This window comes from Tenrec ecaudatus, chromosome 1 (assembly GCF_050624435.1).
Source record: "Tenrec ecaudatus isolate mTenEca1 chromosome 1, mTenEca1.hap1, whole genome shotgun sequence".
Taxonomy (NCBI): domain Eukaryota; kingdom Metazoa; phylum Chordata; class Mammalia; order Afrosoricida; family Tenrecidae; genus Tenrec; species Tenrec ecaudatus.
Window position 1 is genome coordinate 49,908,829 of NC_134530.1, and position 27,035 is coordinate 49,935,863.

General features: G+C 43.0%; 1 protein-coding gene across 2 annotated transcripts in view; it reads left to right on the forward strand.

The window, feature by feature from the left end:
• Positions 1 to 27,035, forward strand: part of ARID1A (AT-rich interaction domain 1A) — a 73,756-nt gene that overhangs the window by 10,193 nt on the left and 36,528 nt on the right. For both annotated transcript variants that reach the window (XM_075552803.1, XM_075552810.1), the window contains exons 2-4: positions 20,231 to 20,443; positions 22,356 to 22,808; positions 23,805 to 23,921. In XM_075552803.1, the coding sequence (XP_075408918.1) occupies positions 20,231 to 20,443; positions 22,356 to 22,808; positions 23,805 to 23,921 (783 nt within the window). The remainder of the gene's footprint in view (positions 1 to 20,230; positions 20,444 to 22,355; positions 22,809 to 23,804; positions 23,922 to 27,035) is intronic.

Sequence of the window (27,035 nt, forward strand, 5' to 3'; positions counted from 1 at the left end):
GTTGGCTGTGGCCAAGAAGCTCATAAGAGCTGTGAACACATGCTTATTCCTTATGAGAGCCTCTAAAATACAATGTCTTTTTTTTTAACCTCATGTGTGGTTGAGCCTGGCACTTGTTGAGAACCTCAAATGATGCTTACCAGCTTACAGTGCTTGGAATGTTGGGTACCAGGCTTCTGTTTAGAAGGTGAGGATGAGTTTCACTGCCCCAGTATAGAAGTATGGACTCAAAAACCGATTATACTTTAGGGATCTGTCTTCCCCCTTTTGTCTTGTTATTTTGGGAAAGTGTATTTCCAATAACTCAGAATTAGGTATGGTATTTCATGGCAGTGGGCAGCAGATATTTAAGGTCTTAAAAAAGGTGAACTTCCCAGATTTTACAGGAGTCCAAGTTAGGGTGGACATTGACTTAACCACCTTGAAAAGGAATCTTTCCAACCCCATTTTAAATGGTTGGGATTAGTGTTTATTGAATGGAAGAAGTGCTCTGCGTGAGGGACTTAGGCGCAGCTGAGAGAGGGTCTTGGGACGGGTTGAGTGTTTTCTTCCCAGTGGCTTCTGCACTTAGAAGAGTGGACTGGAATGGGAAGGCGTCTGATGCCAAGAATGCATTCCAACATGCTGCAGAGTAAGAAATTTGATCCTTAAAATGTTGACTTAGTTTTGGTTATGGTACATATTAGAAATCACCCAGTAATCCAGGACAGATTTTTGTCGCCCTCCTGGAAGTTATGTTGATATTAAATATAAAAGCTTTGGGCACTAGGCTCAGAGTGCTGCCAGCCCTGTTTCGAATTGTCACCCATGTGAAGAGATATGTCTGTGCCTCCCTTCTCCCCACCCCCACCCCCCATGTTTGCATGTGAGCTGCTTCACTGTGGGCTCGTTGCTTCTGTGTCGGCCTCTTCCTCTCGCCACTGGTACATTCATGATTTTCTATGACTCATGACCAGCCGCCAAGATTTTTTGTATGCCTTTCCCTATTAAAGGTTTTTGTTTTCAACTGCTTGCTTATAGATATCTCTGCTAAAAGGAGCACTTTTCTCCTCCTTGGAAGAGCTAGCCACCAACATGCTGGCAGCTGGGGAGTTTGGTGTGATGTCAGTCATTTAAAAAACCATTTGTTGTGTGATTGGTGTTTTTATTTTGCCTCGTGTTTTCCTTGAGGTCACAACTGGCTTCTGGGCATGGGGGCATCTGAGCCCAGCTGTTTACTCTCAACTGACTCATGCCTGGTTGGTACGCTTGGACTTCATGGAGAGTGAGCTCAGCCACGTGGTAGAAGAGTAAAGACTGCTGGGTGCTTCCTTCTGGAGGAAACTGATAGGCCTTTGGATTTTTTTTCCTGCTCAGTGATTTCCCATCTCTGGAGTAACCCTTATTACTACTTTCTGTTGTCCTTAGAGAACAAGTTACCCCGGCAGAAATCCTGGGAATTGGTTACTCCTTATTACTAAGTCTTCTCTGGCAAATAAAAATAACTTTCTCTCTTTGGGGTCCAGCATTAATTTGGGGAGTGTTAGTGATTGAGATCTGGATAACCTGCCCCCTCCCCAGACTTCTAATTTCTTATTTGTTTAGATTTTGTGTCATGGGGAGAAAGAACTAGATGAGCAGTCCTTGGATGACAAACGAGTTCTGTTCTATGTCTGCCTTTGAGTTAGATTTGTGTAAGTCAGAACAGGTATGCTTCATATCTAGCGCTGATTAGTCAAATGTTTGCCCTAGTACATGGTATGCATTTCTATGCATGACACTGTTAGGTGCTGTTGAATCGGTTTCGACTAATAGCTACAGAACAAAACACTGGTCACTGTTAAATAGGAGCCCATTGTAGATTAAAACATTTCCATGTATTAATATTAAACACTTCAGGCATACAAAAGTATCTAGTAATAATGTTTTGATGTACTCTTACAGAGCAGCATCTGTTTGTTATGAATCATTGTACAGACCTCAAAATTTTACTATGCTAGGCTTTACAGGGGCTGACTGGGAATGAGAGTGGTACCTCAGTCTGATGGGGGTCAGAACCCTGGGGACTTCCTGTATCATAAGGGACTTTAAGAAGTAATTCTTTAGGTAGTTTATTCACAAATTTATCTTGCTAAAAAAAAAATTTATCTTGCTCCAGGGGTAAGCCTGATTTTCAAATGGATCATATGCCAGGGGTGAATATTAGCTACCATTCATTTGAGAACTGAGAACGATGCCAAGAACTATGCTTGGTATATTCTGTGAATTTCTTCATTTAAACTTCCAAATTCTATTAAGAACTGGGCTCTGCTATTCCTCTAACTTTACAGATGGGGAGGGAGGAGTATGAATCATATTTACCCCAAGGCACAGAGTAAGTGAAAATTAGAGTTTGGATTTGAACCAAGTTTTGCCTGATACTACAGGGTTATGACACCTTCATCCCAAATTCGTGTCTCTAAATTATTCAAGTACTAAGACTTATTTGGGACGTTTTTGCAACAGCCTGGAACTCTTAAATGGCTTGAAAGACATCTTGGTCCTGTTGGTCCCTGCTGTTTAGGTTGTTTTTATTTTGGATTTCTGATGAATGACATGGCACTTGATTTATAGCTGCCTTGTGATCCCAATGGTGATAACTGTCAGCATTTGGTCCTTAGGTCCCCTCTGGCTTCAGGGTACTCAGGCTTGAAAAAGACAGAATCCTTTACTTTGATCTAAGCGAGAGTGACTTGCATTATTAAAGTATTTTCATAGTGATTTCACTTTCTAGAATTTGAAGCACTCGCAGGAGAGGCAGGTGGTACTAGTGAACACATCAAGGTTAGGTGCTGCATACAAGCTTTTGTAGCCAAGTCAGCGCCACAACACAGGTTTAATGTTCTTGCCGTGTGGCTCCACAAGGCACTTAACCTCTCTGAGTCTGTATCCTCAACTGTACAGTAAGAACAGTATTTGCCTTTCAGGTTGTATATCAATGAAGATAGGTGAGAGTACGTCTTAGTTTATTCACGTGGGATTCTGACATAACCCTGGTTGGTGAAGACTCCTGCTGGAGAGGAGTAGACTCTAGTCGTTACGGACAGTGTTGGGCCCCATTGAATTAAAAACTATTCCATCCTTAGCCACATGGAAGTTAAAAATAATGTTTGGGTTTTTTTAATCGATTTTTAAAAATCCCTTTGTTCTAGTGTGAAAAATGGATTTGTGCTTTTGTCAGTGTGCTCTGTGGACCACCAGAACCATCATTTCCAGAGCCCTACTTAAAAGTGTTAAAGCCTCTGTTCTGAACCTAGTGATCCCAGAACTCGGGGGTGGGGTGTGTGTGTGTGCAGTGTGTTTTAATACCCTCCCCCTCCCAAGCAATTCTGACACACACGAGCATACCAGAATCGCCTGAGGTGCTTCTTCCAAATGATAATGTGGGCCAGTGTTTCACATATGTGTGCCCTTCCTTCCCAATGATGTGAAACTGCTTTTGGACAACGTTGTGGTCGGGGTTGGGGTAGAAAGAAACTTGAGTCTACTTGAAGATTGATGCAATAATGAAAAACTACAGTGGAAAAAAGGTATGTTTATTTATAGAAAGGAACCTTGTGGTTCAATGGTATTCACTTACTAACAAAAAGGTTCCTGGTTTGAACACACCAGCCCACTCTGGGCAAAAGGTGTGGGGCAGTCAGCTCCCTAAGAGTATAACCCTGGAAGCCCCGTGGGATGGTTTTCCTCTGTCTTGTGGGGTCCCAGGGAGTGGGAGTCACCTTAGAGGATTTGAGGAATACCTTGCTTCCATTTCCCTCCTTGTCTTTGGTGAGGCGGTATGAGGGGATTAAGAAACCCTGAGTTTGATAAAGGTGGGAGGGGAGGCATTTTAAGTTGATTGTCTGGTAAAGTTTACTTAAATGATTACTGAAAATACCACTTAGAGGTCAGTGTTGGATCACTAATGAAAGACTAGATCATTTTTACCTGTGGCCTGACCTGAGAAACAGGGCTTTTGGTGATAACGATCGATGATCTCTCCATAGGCCCAACTCCAGTGACAGCCCTCTCCTCTCCCCAGTACCTCGCTTGAGCTTTACTGTGAATTTCTTTCCTGGTTTCTTTATTGTGAAATCTTTGCAAATAAATCCTCTAAGCAGACTTCTGACAAGTCCCCCCTATCTCTGAAGTGGGTGTCTACTTCTGAGTAGTGGACACTTGAGCCAAGATCTAGCCTCATTTGTATGACTTAAGGATTTTGCTTGGCACAAAAAACGGAAGATACTCTGGAGGAGAAAACAACGGGACCCACAGTTCTGGGGGGACATGGGAGAGGGGAAGTGGGGGGAAAGGAAGTGGTGTTAACAAACCCAGGGACAAGGGAACAACAAGTGATCCAAATTAGTGGTGAGGAGGATGTGGGAGGTCTGGTAGGGCGTGATCAAGGGTAATGTAACAAAGAGGAATTGCTGAAACCCTAGTGGGGACTGAGCATGATAGTGGGACAGGAGGAAAGTCAAGGGAAATAGAGGAAAGAGCTGGGAGGCAAAGGGCATTTGTAGAGGTCTAGATGAAGATATATGCAAATATATTTATATATGAGGATAGGGAAATAGATTTTTGTGCATACATTTGTAGGTTTAATATTAAGGTAGCAGAAGGATATTGGGCCTCCACTCAAGTATTCCTTCAATGCAAGAATAGTCTCTTCTATTAAATTGGCATTCTATGATGCTCACCTTCCCAACACAACTGCTGAAGACAATGCGGGTGCATAAGCAAATGTGAAGAAAGCTGATGATGCCCAGCTATCAAAAAGATATAGCGTCTGGGGTCTTAAAGGCTTGAAGGTAAACAAGTGGCCATCTAGCTCAGAAGCAACAAAGCCCACATGGAAGAAGCACACCAACCTGTGTGATCACGAGGTGTGGAAGGGATCAGGCATTATCAGAACAATCTTACCATAGTGAATGAGGTGGGGAGTGCTGAGTGGAGACTCAATGCCCATTTGTAGGCCTCTTTCAGAGGGGTCTCTGGGAGGAGATGAGCCAGACAGGGTGCGATGCAGCAACGATGAAACATACAACTTTCCTCTAGTTCCTAAATGCTTCCCCCGCCCCCATTATGATCCCAATTCTACCTTGCAAGTCTGGCGAGACCAGAGGATGTACACTGGTACAGATAGGAACCAGAAACACAAGGAATCCAGGGCAGATGATCCCTTCAGGTCCAGTGGTGTGAGGGACGATACTGGGAGGGTAGAGGGAGAGTGGAGTGAAAAGGGGGAACCGATTACAAGGATCTACATGTGACCTCCTCCCTGGGGGACGGACATCAGAAAAGTGGGTGAAGGGAGATGTTGGACAGTGCAAGATATGACAGAATAATACTTTCTAAATTATCAAGGGTTCATGAGGGGGAAAATGAGCTGATGCCAGGGGCTTAAGTGGAGAACAAATGTTTTGAGAATGATGAGGGCAATGAATGTACAAATGTGCTTTACACAGTTGATGTATGTATGGATTGTGATAAGAGTTGTATGAGCCCCTAATAAAACGATTAAAAACGGAAGTTACAGAAATGGTCAGGGGGGGGGGCACACTGCGCAGTCCAAGTGGAAAACCAATATTCACTTGGACTTTTTGAGAACTCGATAGGGCTTCTGTGTCCTTCCTATTAAAAGTGAGTATCCTAGTACTTCGTCTGTGAGAAGGGAAACTGGCCCTGTTGTGACGTTTTGGTCTGAATAGTGATGTTTGGTACAGATGAATACCCTAGTAGGAGGCCATATTTTGCTTGTTTCTTTAACTCAGTCATCTCTGTGCCTTTTAACTTTATTTTCTGTTATGCTTTTAATTTTTTTTGCCTCCTCCTTTCCATTCTATCCTTTGGTGTCACAGGCAGTAGTGTGCAACAGCTCAGAGACTCCTACACCTTTACACCAGTGAACAGAGCTGATAAAAAACCCTTGTAAGCACTGCAGATGAAATGAATTTACAGTACTTTCAGGCCAATAGCTGGCCAGTGACGATTCCTAGTGTCCACTTAGAATTCAGGTAGGAAAAGAGCTTGCAGAGACAGGAAGTGTCTTTGTCTAATTAGCTCATCAGCAGAAGCTCCTAAACTATTGCTGCCTCTCTTTCCCCCAACACTTTATTGCTTTTGGTCTGGAGATGGTTTCTTAGCCCTTCTTAATTTGTGTTTGGGTCCATGACAGATTTGTAAAATGTTTTCCAATTTGTGATTTGAGTCCTTTGCTTTCCCAGTGCAGCGTTGAATTGGCTTTTAAGAAACCCCTCAATAAAACCTCAAGTGACCAATATGTGGTCTCATTATGGTATTTTGGGTTAAGATAAAATAAGATTGAGATAGCTGGATTCACCCATCCAGACACATTTGCCAATAGGAATTCTGTGTGCCATGAAATAAGATAACCTCAAAAGAGTATATGATGTGTGTGTATTAAATGTTAGCTAGATTTCCATAGTTTAACATACCAAGTATCCATCTCAATTTGATTATACTGGCTAGAATTAGCAAATAAAGAAGAGGAGAAACCACAAACTAAAATTAATAATTGATCTGGACCCATGTGTCTCTTGTAAAAATCATGAAGCCAGGATCTCCTACATACATAACTCTGAAACTGGTAGAGAGGAATTTGATACTTCTAGGAGTTTTGAAGAGAGAGAGAAAATTTACAGTGCTATGATGTCCCATTCAGAGGATGGCTGACATTATAAAAGCATGTGGGCAACTCAAGAGCCCCCACCTGCTATGTTGGGTACTACTTTCCTTTCGAAATAAATTTGCTTTATGCTTGCAAAACCACCCCCCCCAAAAAAAAACAAAACCTTGAGAATTTGGAGACCCCTCTATGCAGGGACTGGACAGTGTTTCATTCTGTTGTGCATAGCGCCCATTGCTAGGAGTCTAACTGATGATGACATCTAACAATAAGCTCTATGAGTTGAGGGATGCTGTGCTTACGTCATTGTGCCTATTACAGTTAGAGCCCACCTAGTAGATGGGATTTCGGAGAAGTCATTCCAAGGAATTAATAAAATAAACTTAGTGGTATAATGCTGTTATTTGGCTGTCTGTAAATCAAGTGTCCACAGCTCAGTGTTGTGTCACAAACAATAAAGCCCCAAGCCTTCTGTCTAGTTGATGAGTGGAGCAGATAGCCACATCTCCCTCCCTGGTGCAGTGGGTAGGTTTGAAGTACTGACTTGGCGGTTGGCAGTCCAGTGCTTGCCTAACTGTGCCACCACGGCACAGATACTTTTTTTGTACAAAAGAGACTTTGCCAGAACAGTGCACTTAGAGAAGTTTAGGGTCTTTTTAATGTAACTTTTTAAAAACTAGCCCCAGTTTGGAATTGATTCCAAACAAGAAAGAAGGGGAAATTAGAGCCTTTTTTGGGGAGAAAACAAATTAAGCTAGAAGCAGTTTAAAGGGGGGGGAGCATTTTAGAGTAGGTCAGCAGAACTAGGTGAGATTTAGAACAGCATTGTTTTTACTGAAAAGTTGAACTGTGCCCTCCTTCTCCGGGAAGCTGTCTGTAAGCGTGTGGTACCCTTCCTTCACCATAGATGCAGTGGACCTTGTCACTTAATGAGGGCAGAGATGTCAGAGGAACCGCCCTGCTTGGTTTGTCTTGTGGTCCATCCTCACCAAGGTCCTTTCCCTAGTTGAAGCATTGAAGGATGGTTTGTGGGAGGAAGTGCCTTTTTCTGGGGTCAACCTATATTACCTCATGTGGGTAACAAGGTCTACACATGGTTAAGTTTAAAATTTTTGCACATGTATGTGTGTGCAAGATACCAACTTCTCTTTCTTGCATACCATCATGATTTTCTAGACCTTGAGCATATTCCCCATTTCTCTCCCCTCCCCCCATTTCATAAAGATTTTCAGGGTAATTTTTTACCCCCAGTTCACTTAATTGCCCAATCCTCTTGCTGAGAGGTTGTGTAATTCAGAGCATAAAATGGTGAGACTTGCCAGTATGAGAAATCTTAATGGCAGAACATTTTGAAAAACCAATGGGTATATAACGTATGCCAATTGCTCATATTAATCCAGCAAATAATTATTGGAGTTCTACAATGTATCATTGTGTTATGAAGACAGGATTCATAATTGCTACTTCCATGGAGTGGTTTCTAGTAGAGAAATGTAAGAAAAATATCACAAATTACTACATAAAGTACCACTTTACTGATAAATTATCTTAGAACTTTAAAAAAATGAGTTTGGGCTTATTTTCATTTGAGTTAGTGTGGGTAACTTTGTGCGGCTGGGCTCTTGGCCTGGGTAATGGTCATTTCAGACGTGGGAGTTTGTGTTGCTCTAAGGTCAAGTGTTTCAGGAAGTTCTTCATCCGAGGTTGGACGTGTAAGGGACTACACTGTGTTTTCAGCAAAGGTTTTCATTGTGTGGGGCTGCCTTGCAGGACATTTGGTATGAGGCTCCCCAGTTAATAGATGCTAGTAATACCACATAGTTTTGGTGATATCCCAAAAGATGCTTCCATACATTTCTCAGGGGGTGATGTTGCCCCAGCTGAGAACTATTGGGCTGAAGAGAGAGTCAGGAGAGTTCCTGAACAAAATTCCTCTGGGAGAAGACTAAAAGGAGGTTGTGTTTGAGACTGGCTGTCTCTTGGTGACGGGCTTTTGTGTGTGCTTGTTTTTCAGGTATGCATTTTGAAATTTTGTGCCCGCACTCTGCCATTTCTTCCTATTGAGCATGTTGTGTGTTTGCTTTATGACTGGTGTTGGAATAGGCATTTCACATGGCTATCATTTGACCCTGCCTCATATCCTTGTGAAGCAGTTTCTAGTCCTTGTTTTATAGATGGATACTGGTGCAATGGGATGAAGTGTGTCTTACTCAAAGTCGCATCACAGGCTGCCCTTTTCCCTTTTTTTTAGTAAAGAAAGACCACGATTTGTGTGTCTGGGAGTTTCTTTACCTTGCTGCTTTTTGAGCTTCTAGTTCAGTGGTTCTCAGCCTTCCTAAAGCTGTGGCCTTTAATACAGTTCCTCCTGTTGTGGTGACCCCCCCCCAACTGTAAAATTATTTTCACTGCTACTTCATAACTGAACTGGGCGACCTCTGTGAAAGGGTCATTTGACCCCCAAAGGAGACACAGCCCACAGGTGGAGAACTGCTGTTTTAGTGAGTGCTTACAGGAATGGGTGTTAATTGTTCTGGTTCCTAAACTTTCTTATCACAAGTTTTGGATTTTTTAAGGCGATAATAATACTTAGCATTATCTCCTGTGTTAAGTACCTTTTGGGGAGCTGAGGATAGTGTAGGTGAAATAAACATACTTTGGAGTTTGTTTTTTTCCCCCTATTTTGGAGTTTTATATTCTAACCTAGGATACAGACAGTACTCAAGATAAGCAAAGGTTTATACAAGAGTGCTGCAAAAACTTTGGGGGGGGGGGGATTCCACTATATTTTAATTCTTTCCTTGAACTTTTTGGAAGTTCCTGATCACGTGTTTAGTTGGGTAATGAAGTCAGGGACTCGGGAGTAGGAAGTTGGGAAAGCTTGCCTTTAAGAATGCTGCGCATTTAAGCATCTGCAGTTTGGCCCTGGTTTTCCCTTCATGACCAGGCACCACCCTCTCCAGACCAGTTTTGGCCTAAGGAAACTGGGCGTGGTCATCTGCATCTGGATTCTAGAATCACCATGTGCTGGGCATGAGAGGAACCTTGGAGAGCCATGTAGTCCAACTGATCCCAAGCTGGATGGACAGGAGAATCACCTAAAGAGATTAAAAATTCAGATTCCTGGCCCCACCAAAGGCTGTTGGCTCAGAATCTGGAGCACGGCTTGGACTGTGTCGTGGAGGAGGTTGGGGTGCAGTCACCCTCAGGGACTTGATCAGATACTAGGGATTGGAAAACAGGCGGTCCACTGCTTTCACCAAGGTGGCCATACTCTTGAGATAAAAAGTTAAAGAGAAGGCAAAAGTTTAATTGTATCAAATGGCATTTCAGTTCTTAATGTCTTTTTTTTTTCTCTTAATGTCTTTAATCTGTCTATTCTTTTTTGGAGGGAGGGGCCTTTCTGTGGTATTTATAACCTCAAGATTTTACAGAGGACTTGAGGAAATCTTGTTAAAGTCGTTCCATTTCCTTCGTGTTTTTTGTGATCTTTTGGAAACTGGGAAAAATCTGTTAGCTAAGTTCGTCTTCCAACGAAGGGGTCTTTATCATTTGGAAAAGAACATTTTATTTTCTCTGTGAAAGGTGGCTGTTAAAAGTTCACTGGAGAACAACTTTGTTAGGGAATTCATTAGTGATGCTCACTTGAGGGGCCCTGTAGGTTGTGGCACCAGCTCCATGATAGCAGTGAGATAGATGGTCTTTGTTGTTATTTTAACTCTGGAACTCAAGAAGAAAGTAAGTGGGTAGCAGACACCTGGGTGTGGTTTTCCTGGCGTCCTCGTCCTCCTCTCCAGTGTTACTTACCTCTTATAATCCTTCCTGGTTGAGCCTTGTCCCCTGTGGGTCTCCTTCTACTTTGATCTTTTGGTTGGGAATGATGATGGGGCATAATAGCCAAATAAATGTCTGAGCCAAGGAGAGAGTACAGCTTTTGTTTTTTCTTGGCTGTGTTGGTGCAGTGGGTTAAATGCTGGTGGCTAATTGCAAAGTCTGGGATTTGAACTCACCAGCCGTTCCTCTGGAGGAAGAGAAGGCTGGCTGCTCCCGTTAACGATTCACACACTTGGAAACCCTAAGAACAGTTCTACTCTGCCCTATAGGACCGACAGACATTGGAGTCAACTAGATGGCATAGTGTGCTCTTCACACTCTTGAGACAGCGTGTGGCTTAGAAAGCAGTAGCTCCAACTGGTCCATTTCCACCCTGAATCAGCATTACAGCTCAGTAGGTCTCTATAGGTGTATGAGCAGGGATTCAAAAAATTCATGGACAACTCCATTGTTTTTTAAGGCTATTTTCTCCCCACATGAACTTTTGATATCACCCCCCAAAAAATAAATCACCTGGGATTTTAAGGCAGGGGAGGGATCTTAAAATGCAGGTTTTGATTTAGTGTATCTGGGGTAGAGGAACAATTCTCAGCTGAGTGTCAAACCTATACAAAATGAGAACCGAGTTAGAAGGTTGTTTTGTGTTTGAGTTGCAGATCCTCGCGAGGGTGTAGACAGGCTTCCGATGATGTCTTTGACGTGGGCTCTAACGTAATCTGCAAAGGAAAACATACCCTGATCTTCTCTAGTTTTTGTAAATAGGATGGATTGGAAAGAACATTTCATTGACTTGGGTTTTTAATTTTTTATTCACTTTGGAAACTTACGGAAGTTTCAAAGAATTGAAAAACAAAAGCTAGATGTTTCTTTATGTAGTTACTCCTAGAACTTGGGAGTGATCTAGGACCTAGACCTAGAATAAAGGAATCATTTCCTAGAAAGTAGGAAATGGCAGTGCGATGTCCAGATGAGATTAAGGAGCCATCGGCTGAGTGGGTTTGACCCTCTGAGCTCAGGTATAGGTGTATCTGGTGAGAGATTTAAAATTTTAAATCAATTTAGCGTCATGAAATCTTTAAAGGTGCCTCTGGTGAAACCAACTGGGAGGTTAGGATTCTGTTACTACCCAGAGGCCACTTAAGCAACAGTGGTTCTTCACTATTGGAAATTAAGTCGGAGGGTGGGGGTTTCCATATTTTAGGAGGTCAGATAGCAGTATATATCTGAAACAGATTTCGGGGCGGTTTTGCCTCCATTAGAATAGGGGTCTTCGACCAGTCTTTAAAGCCACAAAGGACTGGCGGGGTGATAAGGGAAGGGCTGAACGTGCATAAGATCCAGGGTGCCTTACCTATGTAGGTGGGAGGGGCATGGTTCAGCTGGCTAACTCATGTGCACCAAGCTCCAAGCCAAACTCATTGCCAGCGAGTTCATTTGGACTCAGAGTTTCCCCAAAGGGCAGGGTAGAAAGCCCCATGTTTCTCCTGCCAAGGTACAAAGGGGGTTATTTTCATGGAGGTCAGCCTATCCCACGATCCTAGCTGAGCCATGTGGAGCTTGCAAGAAACCTGAAAGCTCTTGCCTTGGGAGAGGCCTTAACTTTTATTTTTGCCCCTGCCTACAACGCCTTCCAAGGGGGGGAGGGTCCCAGAAGGGAACTGGATCAACAGCTGCTGCCTGTCCCTGGAATCACAGGAAGCGAGGCCTGGTGTCTTTGTATGGGAGCTCCTTAGCCAGACAATAGTTTGTGCTGGCAGGGCCATGTGGCGAGTCACGTGACCCAGGGCTGTTTTCTGCCGGGGTCCTTACCCATCTGTTCTCTCTGCTCTTTCTGGGTTATCAGGCGCCAGTCCAAGTCCTCCCAGGCAGCCAGTTTCATGGCCAGAGATTACGAGCACTAACCTTCCTGGCAGGGGCGGTGTGGCTTCGCGTTTATGCAGATTAGCCATGTGTTTCTCACTTCAAGGCCTTCCACAGGAAAAGCCTTTTCCTGTGTTTGGCTCTCAGTGGGCGGTTCCCAGTTTACTGTACTGGGACTCGGCGAGCAGCCGGCATGCACGGAGGGATCACAGTACACTGGCCCCCTCTCCCATTCCACCTCCAATGCTACGTCACCACAACACAACCACTCGCGCACTCCTACTGTTGGTGTCATTCATTCGGTGCCAAGATTGCTTTAAAAAATTCCCTTGGCCCCAGTTCAAACAGGAGTACAGCTGGGATGTGTTAGATTTTAGGCAGTCTGCCCTCAATTTGAGATGAGTTATAAATAGCAGTGCCGACTTCCTTAACTACCGCTCTCTGAGGTAAAATGCAGGTTAATTACTGTGGGAATCAATTAGGGGGTTCTTTCGGTTAAAGAGCCAGGGATGCTTTTTTAAAAATTGTTATTATTAAAAGTCCTACAACAACTCTGGCCGGGAATAAATTGAAAGCACAGGATGTAGGAAATAATATTTAAGTGTCCAAATTCCAGGTTACGAGTGGAGGTTTATACAAGCCCCAACTAGTTGGCACAGAGGGTGACCGAACAAGTCGTGGCCAAGGCTCCCTGTGTGATGGGCAGCCCCGACTGGTCCCTCTCTTCCTCTTGCTAGTCCTTCACACTATAGGGTATAAATGCTGGCTCCTTAGAGTTGCTGCTTGGTCCTTCCTGCCTTTGTAGTACCTTCAAATTGGGACTGACAGCTGGAGCTTAACTCAGTTGGGCTTTTATTTAAGGAAATGTTTCTCTTTCCTGGTGTCCCTGTGGTATAGTATGGTCCATCTTGACAAATAGCATCACTCTCTTGGAAGTTTGAATGATTGGTCCCTTTTGCCTCACCTTATCATTCTTAGTGAAAAGTTGGAGAATTTGCAGCTGCACTTAACCTGTGAGTTTCTTTCAGATGCATGACATTTAGCCCAGCTCCACCTTTAAATTCAGTCTGTAATCCCTGAAGGTCATTATCGTTTTCCCTGGTGTAATACATTGTAAAGGCTCTGTCAGCCAACCAGTCTGTTGTTGTTTGTAGTTAGGTGCCCCTGGATCAGTCCTGACTCACAGTGACCCCTGTGTACAGCAGAACAAAACATTGCCTAGTTCGTTGGTCCTGTGCCAGCCTCGCAGTTCTTATGTTTCAGCCCATTGATGCAGCCACTGTATCAATCCTTCTCTCTCTTTCGTCCCGATACTTTTTATCAACTAATTTGCAGGGGCTTGAAATTTCATTTCCTTGAATCGGGGACTCTGCGCAGGTGGTGAGTCTGAAAGCTGCTCTGACGGTTCTGAGGGCTGTGCTTGCTAGGCATCCTTGCCTTTGATGCCCCTAAACATCATCTTTTGACGCATTTCACTTGGCAGGCAATTAATAACACGGCCAGTGATCTGGAAGGAGATAGGTGGTAGATGGAAACGGCAGTTTTCTTAGGACTCCTTCCTCCTTTTTTATTTTTATTTTTTATGAATGCAGAGAGTATATAGCAGAGGGGCCTGACTTGCCTAATCAAGGGGACAGTATTTTCCTCTCTATTATGTCTCTGTGGAAGAGCCTTTGCTTTTGAGGTGTAATCACAGTAATCTTCTCCTGTGGTTTCCCATTGAAAGGATTTCCTCTGTCTTTCCCATAGTCAAGACTCTGGCTCTTTGCAGCTAGTGTTTGGTGTTTGCCCCCCTCTTTCCGCTTACCCGGTGCCTGCAGACTGCTGCTGCTGGCTTTTTCATCCTGCATAAAGTAGGGACTTTTTCTGCTCTGAAATTGCTACTTTGCAATAAAACTTGATTAGTGAAGCTTTAAGGCCCTTTTTTGCTGTTATGAGAGATTAATACTCACTGCCATCAAGTCAATTTTGACTCCTAACAACCTACTGGACATAGTAGAACTGCCACTGCATTTGTTCCTGCAAATCACCAATCTTCCACAATAGTTTTATGTGGCAGCCCCCTGAGTTAGATCCTGCCTACCTCCCTTCCTGATAGGAGCAGGTGTTAAACTTTGACATGAGACAAGTTTAATCTTGATGTTGAGCCAAATACGTTTTAGTTTGCTAAATTGTATATTCTGTTGATTATAATTCTTTGGTGAGGGAAGGACACCAGAGATTTGATGAAGAAGAAATTGTTTGATTCAGACATTTATATTTGGTTTTCAAAGATTTCCAAAAGTTGAGTTGGAAGAGTCCATGAGTCCTTTATTAACTAGTCTCCACATAAATTGGTATCCACTGTTTAAGAGTGCAAGGAATCCTGGTGGTATGGTGGGTTATGCTATGCTGCAAACTGCAAGGTCAACAGTTCGAAACCACCAAGCACTCTATGGGAGAAAGACAGGCTTTCTACTCACATAAAGAGTTACCAGCTCAGAAACCCAGAGGCAGTTCTCCTTTGCCAGGCAGTTTGAAAAAAGCCTGGTGCACAATGGTTAAGGACACTTAGCTGAAAGCTTGGCTGGTAGAACCTACCAGTTACTACTCCTCAGGAGAAAAGATGTGGTGATCTGTTTTCCTAAAAATCCCAACTCATAAGCACCGCTGTTTATAGTGTCCAAGGCTGTAAATCTTTACTGCTGCTTGGTTTGACCTTTCAGTGATCAGCCCAGTGCTCACCTGACAGTGCCACCACTGCTTGCTCCACTAAAGGTTACAGCCTTCCACCCTGCCTGTCTGGTCTCTGAGTGGAAATCTATTCAACTCCATGCAATATCAACAACATGCACTTTTGAAAGTTTCTCTGGTATAGGCTGGAATGTAAGGTTGTTTTCAAAGTGTTTGGGTTTCTCCTCTGCTCTCAGTTCAAGCTTTTTTCTTCCCTTCAAGTTGTTACCTGTCTCATGGATCAGAGTGTGCCTTGGACCTCTGCTGAGGTGGTTTGATCTGGGCTTTGTCCTACAGTAGTGGTTCTCAATCTTTCTAATGCCGCATGCCTTTAATATTCTGTTCGTCATGTTGTGGTGACCCCCCAAACCATAAAATTATTTTTGTTGCTACTTTATAACTGTCATTTTGCTACTGTTGTGAATCTGTTGACCCCTGTGAAAGGGTTGTTCAACCCCCAAGTTGAGAACTGCTGCCCTATAGTCAGTCTCCTCATCCCTGTTCATTAAAGAACCCTGGACTCGGTGTTGGGCCGCTAGCCGCAAGGTCAGCCATTCAAAACCATTCACCACTCTGCACAAGAGGAAGAGGAGGCTATGAGCTTCTTGCCATGGGAGAGAGATAGGGCTTTCTACAGTCTTGGAAACCCAGAAGGGCAGTATTACCCTGTCCTTAAATGGCCATCATGAATCAAAATTGACTCAGTGGCAGTGCGTATTTGCTTCTTGAAATAGTGTATAGTCTTGGCATCCTATCTACTATCTCTCAGAATCAGAATCAACCCCAGCTAGCAGTGTGGCTTACTGTTTTGATATAACCCTGTTCATTAGAAATAACCTTTTTCAGTAACATAATTGTTGACTATGAATGTGGACCTCACCAGTTGAAAAAAACAGGAATCAAATTGACTCTACCTGCAGAAAGATGATGGAGAAGCTCATTATCAGAACAAGGCTAGGGGCCAATTATGGAACAGCCTATCAGTTGCGCGTATGCAAGTTCAAGATGAAGTTGAAGAAAATTTAAAAGAGTCAACAGCCTTCGATATATCCAACCTGAATTGAGAAGCCATCTCAAATAGATTGGGCACATGGAACACTAACAACTAGACAATAACTCAGAACATCGTACATCAAGAAAGCAAAATGGCATTAAAAATACAGGAAAGAAAAGACCAAAATAGATGTCAGAAGAGACCCAGAGACATGTTCTTTGTGTGTAGATTAGCTAAAATGAATGGGAGAAATGATAAAAGAAACAAACAAGATTTCAAAGAATGGCTTGAGAAGACAAAAAGGCAAGTGTGATTATAATGAAACTTCCAAAGACCTGTAGTTTAAAAACCAAAAGGAACAACACACTCACCATTTCTCAAGCAGAAAGAACTGAAAAGAAATGCAAGCCTCAAGTTTCAATATTCAAGGATTCTAAGGGCAAAGCATTGAACGATACAGGAGGCTTCAAAGGAAGATGGGATACACAGAGAGAGCCATTGTACCAAAAGGGAGGTGGGCTGCAAATTGGTTGATATTCAGCCATTTCAGAAAGTTGGATGTGATCAAGATCTAATAGTATTGAAGGAAGAAGTCTATACTGTGCTGATGCAAGCTTCCAGGAACTGACAGAATATCAACTGAGATGTTTCAGCAAATGGGTACAGCACTGGTAGCTCTCACCTGTCTATGCCAAGAAATTTAGAAGAATGATACTTGGTCAGCTGACTGGAAGAGATCCTTATCTGTGCACTCCAAAGAAAGGAGATCCAATAGAATGCAGAAGTTATTGAACAATATCATGAACAATCATATACAAGTAAAATTTTGCCAAAGATAAAAGTGACTGCAGCAGTACATCAACACAGAATTAAAAAAAATAAAGCCAGATTCTGAAGAATACATGCAACTAAGGATAGCATTGCTGATGTCAGATAGATCTTGGCTGAAAGCAGAGAATACCGGAAAGATGTGTTTGATTGACTGCAAAGCATTCAACTCTGTGTGGATCATAACAAACCATGAATGACATTGAGAAGGATGGGAATTCCAGTACCTGTCCTTGTGCTCATGCTGAACCTGTACGCAGGCCAAGATGCTGTTGTTGGAACAGAATATGGAAATAATATGTGGCTTACAGTCAGGAAAAGTATGTGTCATGCTTGTAGCTTTTCACTCTTTTTATTCACTTTGTGAATAGTCCAAGAAGCTGAACTATATGTAGAAGACTGGCTTCAGGATTGGAGGGAAACTAATTTACAACCTCAGATTACAGATGACACTAGAGCTTGCTGAAAACAAGGAGATCTCGAAACACTTAACAGATGAAGGTCAACTATTATAGGTGGATTGTGCCTGAACATAAAAGAAAACGGGGGTTGGCTCACAACTCTGCTGATAAACAAAAAAAGGTTGTTCTCGAGGCTTTCATATTACTTGGATCTACAATGAATAAGGAAGACCAAAGAAGGAATTGATGCCTTTGAATTGTGGTGCTGGCAAAGAATATTAAATATATCATAGACTGCCAGAAGAACAAATAAATAACTGTCTTTTGGAAGAAGTACAGCTGGAATGTTTATTAGAAGTAAGGTGACGAGTCTTTGTTTCATGTAATTTGGACTTGCTACCAGGAGGAATTGGTCCCGGAAAAGGACAGGACATGCTTGTTTAGAGGGTCGCGATCAAGAGGAGGAATGTCAGCGAGGTGAATTGACACAGTGGTTACAATGACAGGCTTAGCCTAGTGACTGTGAGCATGAAACAGGGTTGGCGAGTTTTCTTTGCCCTCTATTGGGGTCACTAGGAGTTGGAACCCACTTTCTATACCCTTGCAGTTGTTCCAGCATTGCCCTTGGCTATTTAGGGGGACTTTAAAGATAAAGCACTGTATCTCAGACTTCCTAGAAGTTCGTCTTGCAAGATATGAACAGCCATAATTAAGTGCTGAACTTCATGATTCTGACTGAATTTCTAATAGGACATCAGAAACGTGAGGGTTCCACGAGTATGGTAAAGCAGCAGGACGTGACTTCTTGATGGAAGTTGGGTTTCTGCTGGCAAAAGCATGCGGACAGGATGGCAGAGCACAGTACTCCAGCAGTGAGCTGGATTTGGGTGAAGGAACCATGGCAGCGCACTGAAGATGTGTAAGGTGAAGGGCCGTGAGAAGGAGGCAGAGGCATTTGTTATTATTGAAAAGAGCTGGTGCTTCCTGTGTCTTCGAATACCTGGCACTGTGCTAAGTGTGTTATGTACATTTTAGATGCGTTCATGGTCAGTGAGGGAGTTAGGACCTACGCCAGGGTCTGTCCGATTACTATGTTCTTTGCTCTTTCTATGTAATACTGTACAAGATGTAGTACATTGGAAGTTTCTCTGCTGTTGAGCAGGTAATGATGTGTGATTTGGCATTGTTCTCTGGAATGACACAACTTAATATAGTAGCCACGTGGTTATTTTAAATTTAAATTAATATTGAAGAAACATTAAAATTCAGTTCCTCAGTTTCACTAGCCATATTTTGTATATGTAATAGCCACACCATAGAACATTTTACTGGGCATTACTTCTTTTAGAACACTGTTTCTCAGGAGTCTATATCAGATTTTTCTAAGGCTTTTAGCGGGGTAGGGGCAAAGCCCAGCCATTTATGAAGCTTCAGGAAATTCTGATCTGAGGCCCTGGTTGATAGTTCTGGAAGCTCCAAAGTAGCCATGGCAGTGACTCCCCTCATGCTTGAGGGGAGGGAGATGTGAACTGAGATTCTTAAAGCAGGTTAGTTGGTGTCTCTGTTAAGCAAATACAGCCTCTTCACCTAGTGGTCACATAGACAACAGTTGGCAGTCTGGGAGGTGAGGACTGTTGAGTGATAGGTGGCTTGGTATGACCATGTAAACCCCCCTATCTTTATAGGAGAGAATGAGGATATTTTGGGACACATGCTATTATTTGTCCAGTTATAACCAAGGATAGCAAGACTTTGTTGCATGCATTTTGGACATGTTATCAGAAAGGATCAGTCCCTGGAGATAGAGGACATTATACTTGGTAAATAAATGTACTTAGTAAGGTACAGGGTCAGCAAGAAAAAAACAAAAAGCTCCATAACAAGATGGGTTGACTTTGTGAAGATGGTGAGGACCTAGACAGTGGTAGGGTTGCTACGAGCCCAAACCAGTTTGAGGGCACATGCCAACAACTGTGCAGTTCCAAGAGGGCAAACCACTGCCATTTGGTCAGTACTGACGCACAACGACCCTATAAGACCAGGTAGAACCGTCCCTGTGGGTTTCCGAGAAGAACTCTTTATGGGAGTAGAAAGCCTATCGTTCTCCCACCAAGCACGTGGGGTGGGTTTGAACTGTTGACCTTGTGGTTAGCAGCAGCCCAATGTGTAATCGGTATGCAACTGTGCCAAAAAGTGAGGTGGTTGAGCTTATTGGCCCACAAAGAGTTGGAACAAAAGCTGTTTTTGTAGCTAAATAATTTGAAATTTAACTTCAGACTTTAAAAAAAAACTGGTACTGTGTACCTTATTCTTTAAGAGAGAAACATTCTATTCTAGATCCTCAAATTCCTGAATATTCAATGAGATGAACTTTTTTATTGAGATGCACAGGACTCTAAATACCATTACAGCTTCCTCAGCAACTTGTAATTTAGCCACATTGCTCAACTGAAAGGAAGAATAAATTTAACTGCTTGTGCAATAGTGCAAACAGGCTACAGATGAACAAGGAAAAGTTTCCATTATTTGAAGAATAGAAACATCTGGACACTGGTATATTGGAATTCCTAGCCAGACTATTAAAGTATCAATTGTGGTACTTGCTGGGGAAGATCTTAGCAGTGTCTGGCAACACTACCCTCTCCTACCCTTGAAGGGTCTTTAATATTCTCTACCATCTAGTTCATATATTAATTGTTCCACATGTGTCCCTCTGCCTTGGATCTCAAATACCTAAAAAGAACTTTTAGGATACTTTTACAAACAGGTGGTATTTTTATATGACTAAATCAAGGGGTGAGGAGGACATAAGTGACTTCTCAAGAGTTACTGTGTTTCCTTATTTTTCATAATATTTTCAAACACATTTTCAAAAGTCTGTGTTTATTATGAGTTCATATGGCCAGAGGCCATTTAAAATGCTTCAGGTTAATGAAAATGTTCTTTATTTTGTAGCCATCCAGTCCAATGGATCAGATGGGCAAGATGAGACCTCAGCCATATGGTGGGACTAATCCATACTCGCAACCACAGGGACCTCCGACAGGACCGCAGCAAGGACATGGGTATCCAGGGCAGCCATATGGGTCCCAGACCCCACAGCGGTACCCGATGGCCATGCAGGGCCGGGCGCAGAGTACCATGGGCGGCCTCTCTTATGCACAGCAGGTAAGTGGTGACTAGGAGTACCTTAACCTTTGTTGCTATTCAGGATTAGGATCTGGTTATGAACTACAGAATCAGAACATTTTCTCAGTTCCCAAGTCTCTCTTGAGAGTTGGCTTGGTTAGTTATTGCGTGCTCCTGGCAAGGCCAAGATTGTGGGTACCATTCCCATATGTGCTTCATGAAATTCCTTGGCTCCGGGTGGTACGTATGAAGGGCTTCACAAAGTGCGTGGCAAAGTAGAAATGAAAGATCATGGGGTTTTTGAAGTTCCCTCGGATATCTTTTTCTCCTGGCCTAACTAACCTACTTGTACCTAGTAGGGGGTGATTTCTGATGGAAATGAGGTGAAAAAAAGTTCTATTCTTAATGTCCTCAAGCTCTCAGTTATTAAGATGATGAACTTTTTCATCGATGTGCACAAAGCTCTAAATTCCATGGCACCTATCCAGTGTTACAATCGAGAAAACCTCATACCATGTGCCCGGGGAATGAAAGCGGCCCTTTAGGTTTCTGAAGCCCTCCAGCATATCAGCTAACTGGTTCACAATGAATATTTAGGGCAAGAGACTGACAGTAGAGGAGAAAAGGAGATGGTTTAAACAATAAAGGTGCTAGAAATGCTACTATAATTATTAAAATTGCTCCTTTTGTCTAGTCATTCACAGTATACATATGGTAAATATATATGTAAACAAACATTTGTGTGATAAATATATATCAAACCAAACATTTGACGTTTCCAAAATCTTCACAAGTGCAAATACTCAGTGATCCATGGTCATATTGCTCAGTGATCACCCGTACTCACTTCTAAATAATATCAGCCTTCACAGAAGCTCAGGGTTCTCCTGTCCCCTCCTGCAGTCCTACCCCTGGTAACTACCAATAAGCTTTGCTCTCCATACATTTGCCTTTTCTAGATATTTCATAAAGGTGAAGTTGTGTTGCAGTTGCCCTGTTGTGACTGTGGTCTTCCCATCCGTACCGTGTATACTTGTGTACAAGCCGAATTTTCCATGCAGTTTTTATGGTAAAATTAGGTGCCTCGGCTGATAATCGGGTCAGCGCATACTTGAGTATATACAGTATATTGTTTTTAAGGTCATCCATATTGTGTACGGACTTCACCTTTTATTCTTTTTATTGTCTTTTTAAAAATTTTTTTCCTTTTTTGTCTTGACAGCATTTTTTTTATCATTTGTGTTTTAGTCGTAACTCTTACTGGAAACGGTGAGCAGCAATTAAACCTAAATTCTAAGACTCTAAAGCAAAGTGTGCTGTTCAAGAAAGAAAACATGATACTATCACACAGGCTTTCTGAGAAATTTAGAGGAAGGACAAGAATGGGTGTTTTGTTTTTTTTTTAATTAGCAAATATGTCTATTTAGCAAATATGTCCTCAGTCCCAAACACAGTTATTTACTACAAAGCAAGCAGGTGGACTCTCAGATATTTTTTGAATGAGAAAACCAAGGTGGATCAGTGATTTGTGTACTATCTAGAGTACAAAATTGTGGGGTTTCAGTTGGCTGAGCCAGGCTGCTATTGACCGTTGTGACCTAGTGCTTGTAAAAAATCAGTCCGGCCACGCTAAAGAGTGGACTTGTTGGTAAACACAGCTACACTTCAACCATAAATTTGCCCCAATACTGAATAGTATAAATGTTCACTGGATGAGTGTAGCCTACGTATAAATAAGCAAACTGATAACCCAGCTTGTCTGTCCTTGCTGGCTCAGTTCAGATGGAGATGGCAGAATTTGAATAACCCATAGGCCCCCAAGCTGTGAGGCTCAACGGACCTGCTCTCAATACCCATTCTCAGAACGTAGCTTCTGATAAAGAATGCCTTACCTTTCATCATTCAAGAGAGCTTGTGCTCAAGAGTATCCTTTTTCTTTCCTTCTCTACAGATTCCTCCTTATGGACAGCAAGGCCCTAGTGGGTATGGTCAGCAGGGCCAGACTCCATACTATAACCAGCAAAGTCCTCACCCCCAGCAGCAGCAGCCACCCTACCCCCAGCAACCACCCTCCCAGACGGCTCATGCGCAACCTTCATATCAGCAGCAGCAACAGTCTCAGCCACCACAGCTCGCAGCCTCGCAGCCTCCGTACTCCCAGCAGCCAGCCCAGCCTCCACATCAGCAGTCACCAACTCCATACCCTTCCCAGCAGTCCACGACACAGCAACACCCCCAGAGCCAGCCCCCTTACTCGCAGCCACAGGCACAGTCTCCCTACCAGCAGCAGCAACCTCAGCAGCCAGCCTCCTCGACGCTCTCCCAGCAGGCTGCGTACCCTCAGCCCCAGGCGCAGCAGTCGCAGCAAACTGCCTACTCCCAGCAGCGCTTCCCTCCACCCCAGGTGAGATGGCCCGTCTCCACACGTGACTGCAGACAGTGCGGAGTTGCTGTCATACACTCAGTGTGCACTCAGAAACCAATTAAACTGAGTAAACATGCTCACTGGATTGGGTGAACTAATAAAAAGCCATAACCTTCTTCTTAACCTGTAGTTTTCCTTGCTGATGGAGAAATATGAAACTTTCGTAGATTTTAAAAATGGAAGATAATGGAACTAGGGTTATGTTTTTATTTTTAAACCAAAATACCAAGACCTTGAATATCCAAGTGAGTGTAATCTTTTTCAAAACAGTCATTTTGCGAGGTTTGACTGTTAGACCTGTCCGTTCTTTCTAAATGCTATTTGCATACAATCTTTTTGAGGCCTTTGATTTGGAATTGCTATCAAGATTCACATCACATTTTTTTTAGAATACTTTGTGGTTACAAGTCTTTCTTTTTGAGGTGATTTGAGATTGAGAAATAGCAAACATTGATGTAGAGCCATGTCTGGTAAACAAGAGGTGATAAAGGCTAACAATAGCAATCTAGGCCATATTTTAAGAGCAAAAAGAGAAACCACTGCGTGATGACAGGGCCACTAAAGATTTTGTGCATTGGTGTCATTTTGGGAAGATTTCTCCCACGATAATGCCTTTGGAAGGAAGCAGGTACACATTTTGTTGAAGAAGTCCTGGTGTGGGTTATTTGGGTTCTAAATTAACTAGCCTCATTTCTTCATAGATGTATGTTGTGCTTAGCCAGAGTATGGCCTTTGACCTCCAAGGAATAGCTAGCTCCGTGCGTGCCAGACAGAGCTGCGTCCCTCATTGACGCCGTCTGTCTTCAGAGCACAGCTTGGATTTGTCTGCCTTCAGATAGATGTTATTGTTCGCAATTGAGCTGTCTCTCACCTAAATTCTCCTGTGTGAGAGAGTCCCAGAGCCCCTTCCCCATGAAATATGCTTCCCTGCTATATTGATACTAAGTCTTTACTGCTTCTGCAATTCTTGTTTAGGAGTTATCTCAAGATTCATTCGGGTCTCAGGCATCCTCAGCCCCCTCAATGACCTCCAGTAAGGGAGGGCAAGAAGATATGAACTTGAGCCTTCAGTCAAGACCCTCGAGCTTACCTGTGAGTATTCTTGCTGCCCTCTAAAAATGGAAGTGGGTAGAGGAAGCCCAAAGAACACCAGTTTCTGATTGGGTGTTGGGTATTTTACTGTGTTAAATGGACAATGAGCGTATTCTTTGAATTCTAGTTCAAATGCTGTCAAGGAAAGAAGAGCATATTTTGTAGTCGCATCATTCATAGGTGAATCCTTACAGAATGTCTGCTCTGGCTAAATGCCCGGGGAAGAGATTTGATCTCTGTTTAAAGTTTAGTTTTTAACTTTTGGACTGTGTAACCTATCAAGGTCATATAGGAAACTGGCTGCTCTCCCATCGAAGCTGGGACAAGTCTGCTTTTTTTGATATTACTCTTGAGAGTTTGAGTTTTAGGTTTTTGCTTGGTTTTTAGTTCACAGGTAAGATCTGGGGTGCATTTGGCATGCATTGTCACACTGAGTGAGCGTGGGCAGAGTAAAAGTTGATTTTCTGGTGGTTTTGTGTGAATGGGTGCTTTTGTCTGGTAGAGTGCTTGGTGTCCAGGTGTTTGATTAGCATTTATGGAATGGTCTGACCATATCCTGAGAGGGATGAGGTAGCATAGTGTGGTGAATAAGAGCTTGGAGTCTAGAGCCAGAGCTCCAGAGCTTGCAATTCAACTTTTCCGCTAGCTGTGTGACTTTGGACAAGTCACTGAACCTCTCTGTGTCTTGGTTTCTCGCACCTTTAAATAGGGCCTAATCGTGCTCACATTGCGGAGTAGTTGCTAACATTAAATCGATTAATAGAGGGTGTTGACTGACACGTTGCAGGCACTCCTTAAATGCCATCACCTTCGCAGAGGGCACAGAGAGATAGATAGTACTTGATACCTGAAAGACAGTCAACACCAACTGGGTCCTTAATTTAACTTACCACTACCTGTGGGAAAGCCATTCAGCCTTTAAAAATTAATCTGTAGGCATAGAAATAAGATAGGTAGCCCTGAAAACAGTAGGTAGCAAGCACTCCTTTATAAATCGAACTTCACTTAAGAGATAGAAATTCAGTCACACATTTCCAGATAAGAGTTTTGAAATTTGACTTTACTTGGATTTGAAACCTATTTCTTTTCTTTTTGTTTGTTTGTGAAACCTATTTCTTTAGTTATTCTGGTTGGGAGAAAATGGTTTCTGAATTTTTAAGAAGTAGGTGGAAGGTGGGACTGCTATTTCCCTCTTGAAGCCTCCCATGGCTTCCTTGAAGGTCTCTGGACATACACTTAGTAGGGCAACATCTGTTGGGTCTCTCAGGCCCAGACTCCAGGCTTCCCAAGCCAGCATGAATCCCCACTGTCAGATGAGACTCCTGAAACTGTGTTGACTGGTCTGTCTGAAAGTGAGGAATTGAGGGGAGGGAACGTCTGAATAAAGCAATCACTCTTCGTTCCCTGCACATTAATGTCCGTTGGGATCTTTTTCTGCATCTTGAACTTCAGTGGAATGTGCTTTTTTAACCTGATTCAGTCAGAAACATGTAACCACTCTCTCGTCAGCTGTGGTCTGCGGCTAAATGTGGGTGAGGCGCTCCTGTGGCAAGAACCTGCATCAGTAGGCTTTTGCCATGCTGTTAATCGCTTCCCCCAAAGTTTCTCCTTGTTCCAGGTGACATTTGAATAGAACTGTATGTGGCATTTTCAGCTCTGAGAGGGCTTGTATGCAAATATCTTGCATGTCTTCTAAAGGCTGCAGATTATTGGAAACCTTATATTACTGAATCCAATAGCTTCTGATTTGACCCACTGAAGTGAAGGTGAAGGCAGTCTCTCAGGCCTAGGACCAGAGGGCTATTCCAGGAAGTAGCAAGTCTTTTCACAAGGAGCATCCCAGTTGCAGTTTCTCCTGTAGATGCATCTAGATGGATCATTTGTTCTGTGGTAGGAAGTCCATGTAGGAGGTGAGCTGACTTTGGGTTGTTGGTATCTCATTGGTAGAATAGTTTCAAAACAAACAAAAAACCCGAGCCTTATTGACATAGCTCAGATATCATACAATTCAAGAGTTTAAACATAATAAAGAGTTGTACAATCATCACCACCATCAGTTTTACAGATGGAGTAGCTTTTTATCCCTCTACCCCTTGCACCCAGGAACAAAGTGTAGTCAGTCTTAGACAGTTGGTTTGCTGTTGGATTAGCCTAGGTGTGACTAGTAGTGGGGGGGGGTGTAGAAAGGAGAAGGCAGGTTGCCCTATGAAGGACCTTCCTTTTGTTAGGAATCTGAGAGTTGACCCACTGAGTAAAGATGTTTTGTCGGTGCAGGTCTTCACTCAGCACAGGTGTGTCACCTGTTGGTGCTCAGTGTCAGTGGGAAGGCAGACTAGACTGGGGCGCTGCCTTTTCAGCTTCCCACATCCCCCACTTTACTCGCCTTGCCTGCTTGGCCTAGAGCAGAGGTTCTCCACCTTCCTCGTGTGGTGGTGACCCCCCCCAACCATAACATTATATTCGTTGCTATTTCACTGTCATTTTGCTGCTGTGGTGAATTGGGCGACCTCTGTGAAAGGGTTGTTTGACCCCCAGGTTGAGAACTGCTGCCCTAGCGGTATTATGAGTGGGCTTCTTGATTTAAAGATGAAGTGTGATTTCTGATCCTGATTGTTTCTAGAATCCAATGGTGAGCTGCCCAATGCTGATGCTATGGAGTCTGTGTGAATTGGTAGCAAATCAACTCCCTCCAAGTGTCTGATTCAGAAGGCCTGGGTGAGGCCTGAGCATACGCCTTTCTGACAAATGATTTGATGTTGCTAGACTAGGGATGGATGGCACTTTGAGAATCGCTAATCCAGCTTCATCTTGCTTACTCTCAGGTTTTTTTCCACGGCTTTTCTACTTCTAGACTTTTACGTGTGCTCTTCCCTTTGTTTAATGTACTTGTTCCTCTTAACTTCCATCATCTTTCATTTCCTCAGAAAACTTTTTAATCAAGTTTCAAGACTCAACTGAAGTAAATTTAAATTCTATGATGTTTTCTTGACTAAAGGCAGTTTTTCACGTAGAAAAACAAAAATAAAACTCAATATTTTAACACATACAAAGTTATAAATAATAATCCATTATATGAAAATCGATCTCTAAACACTGAGTCAGGCGTATTCCACC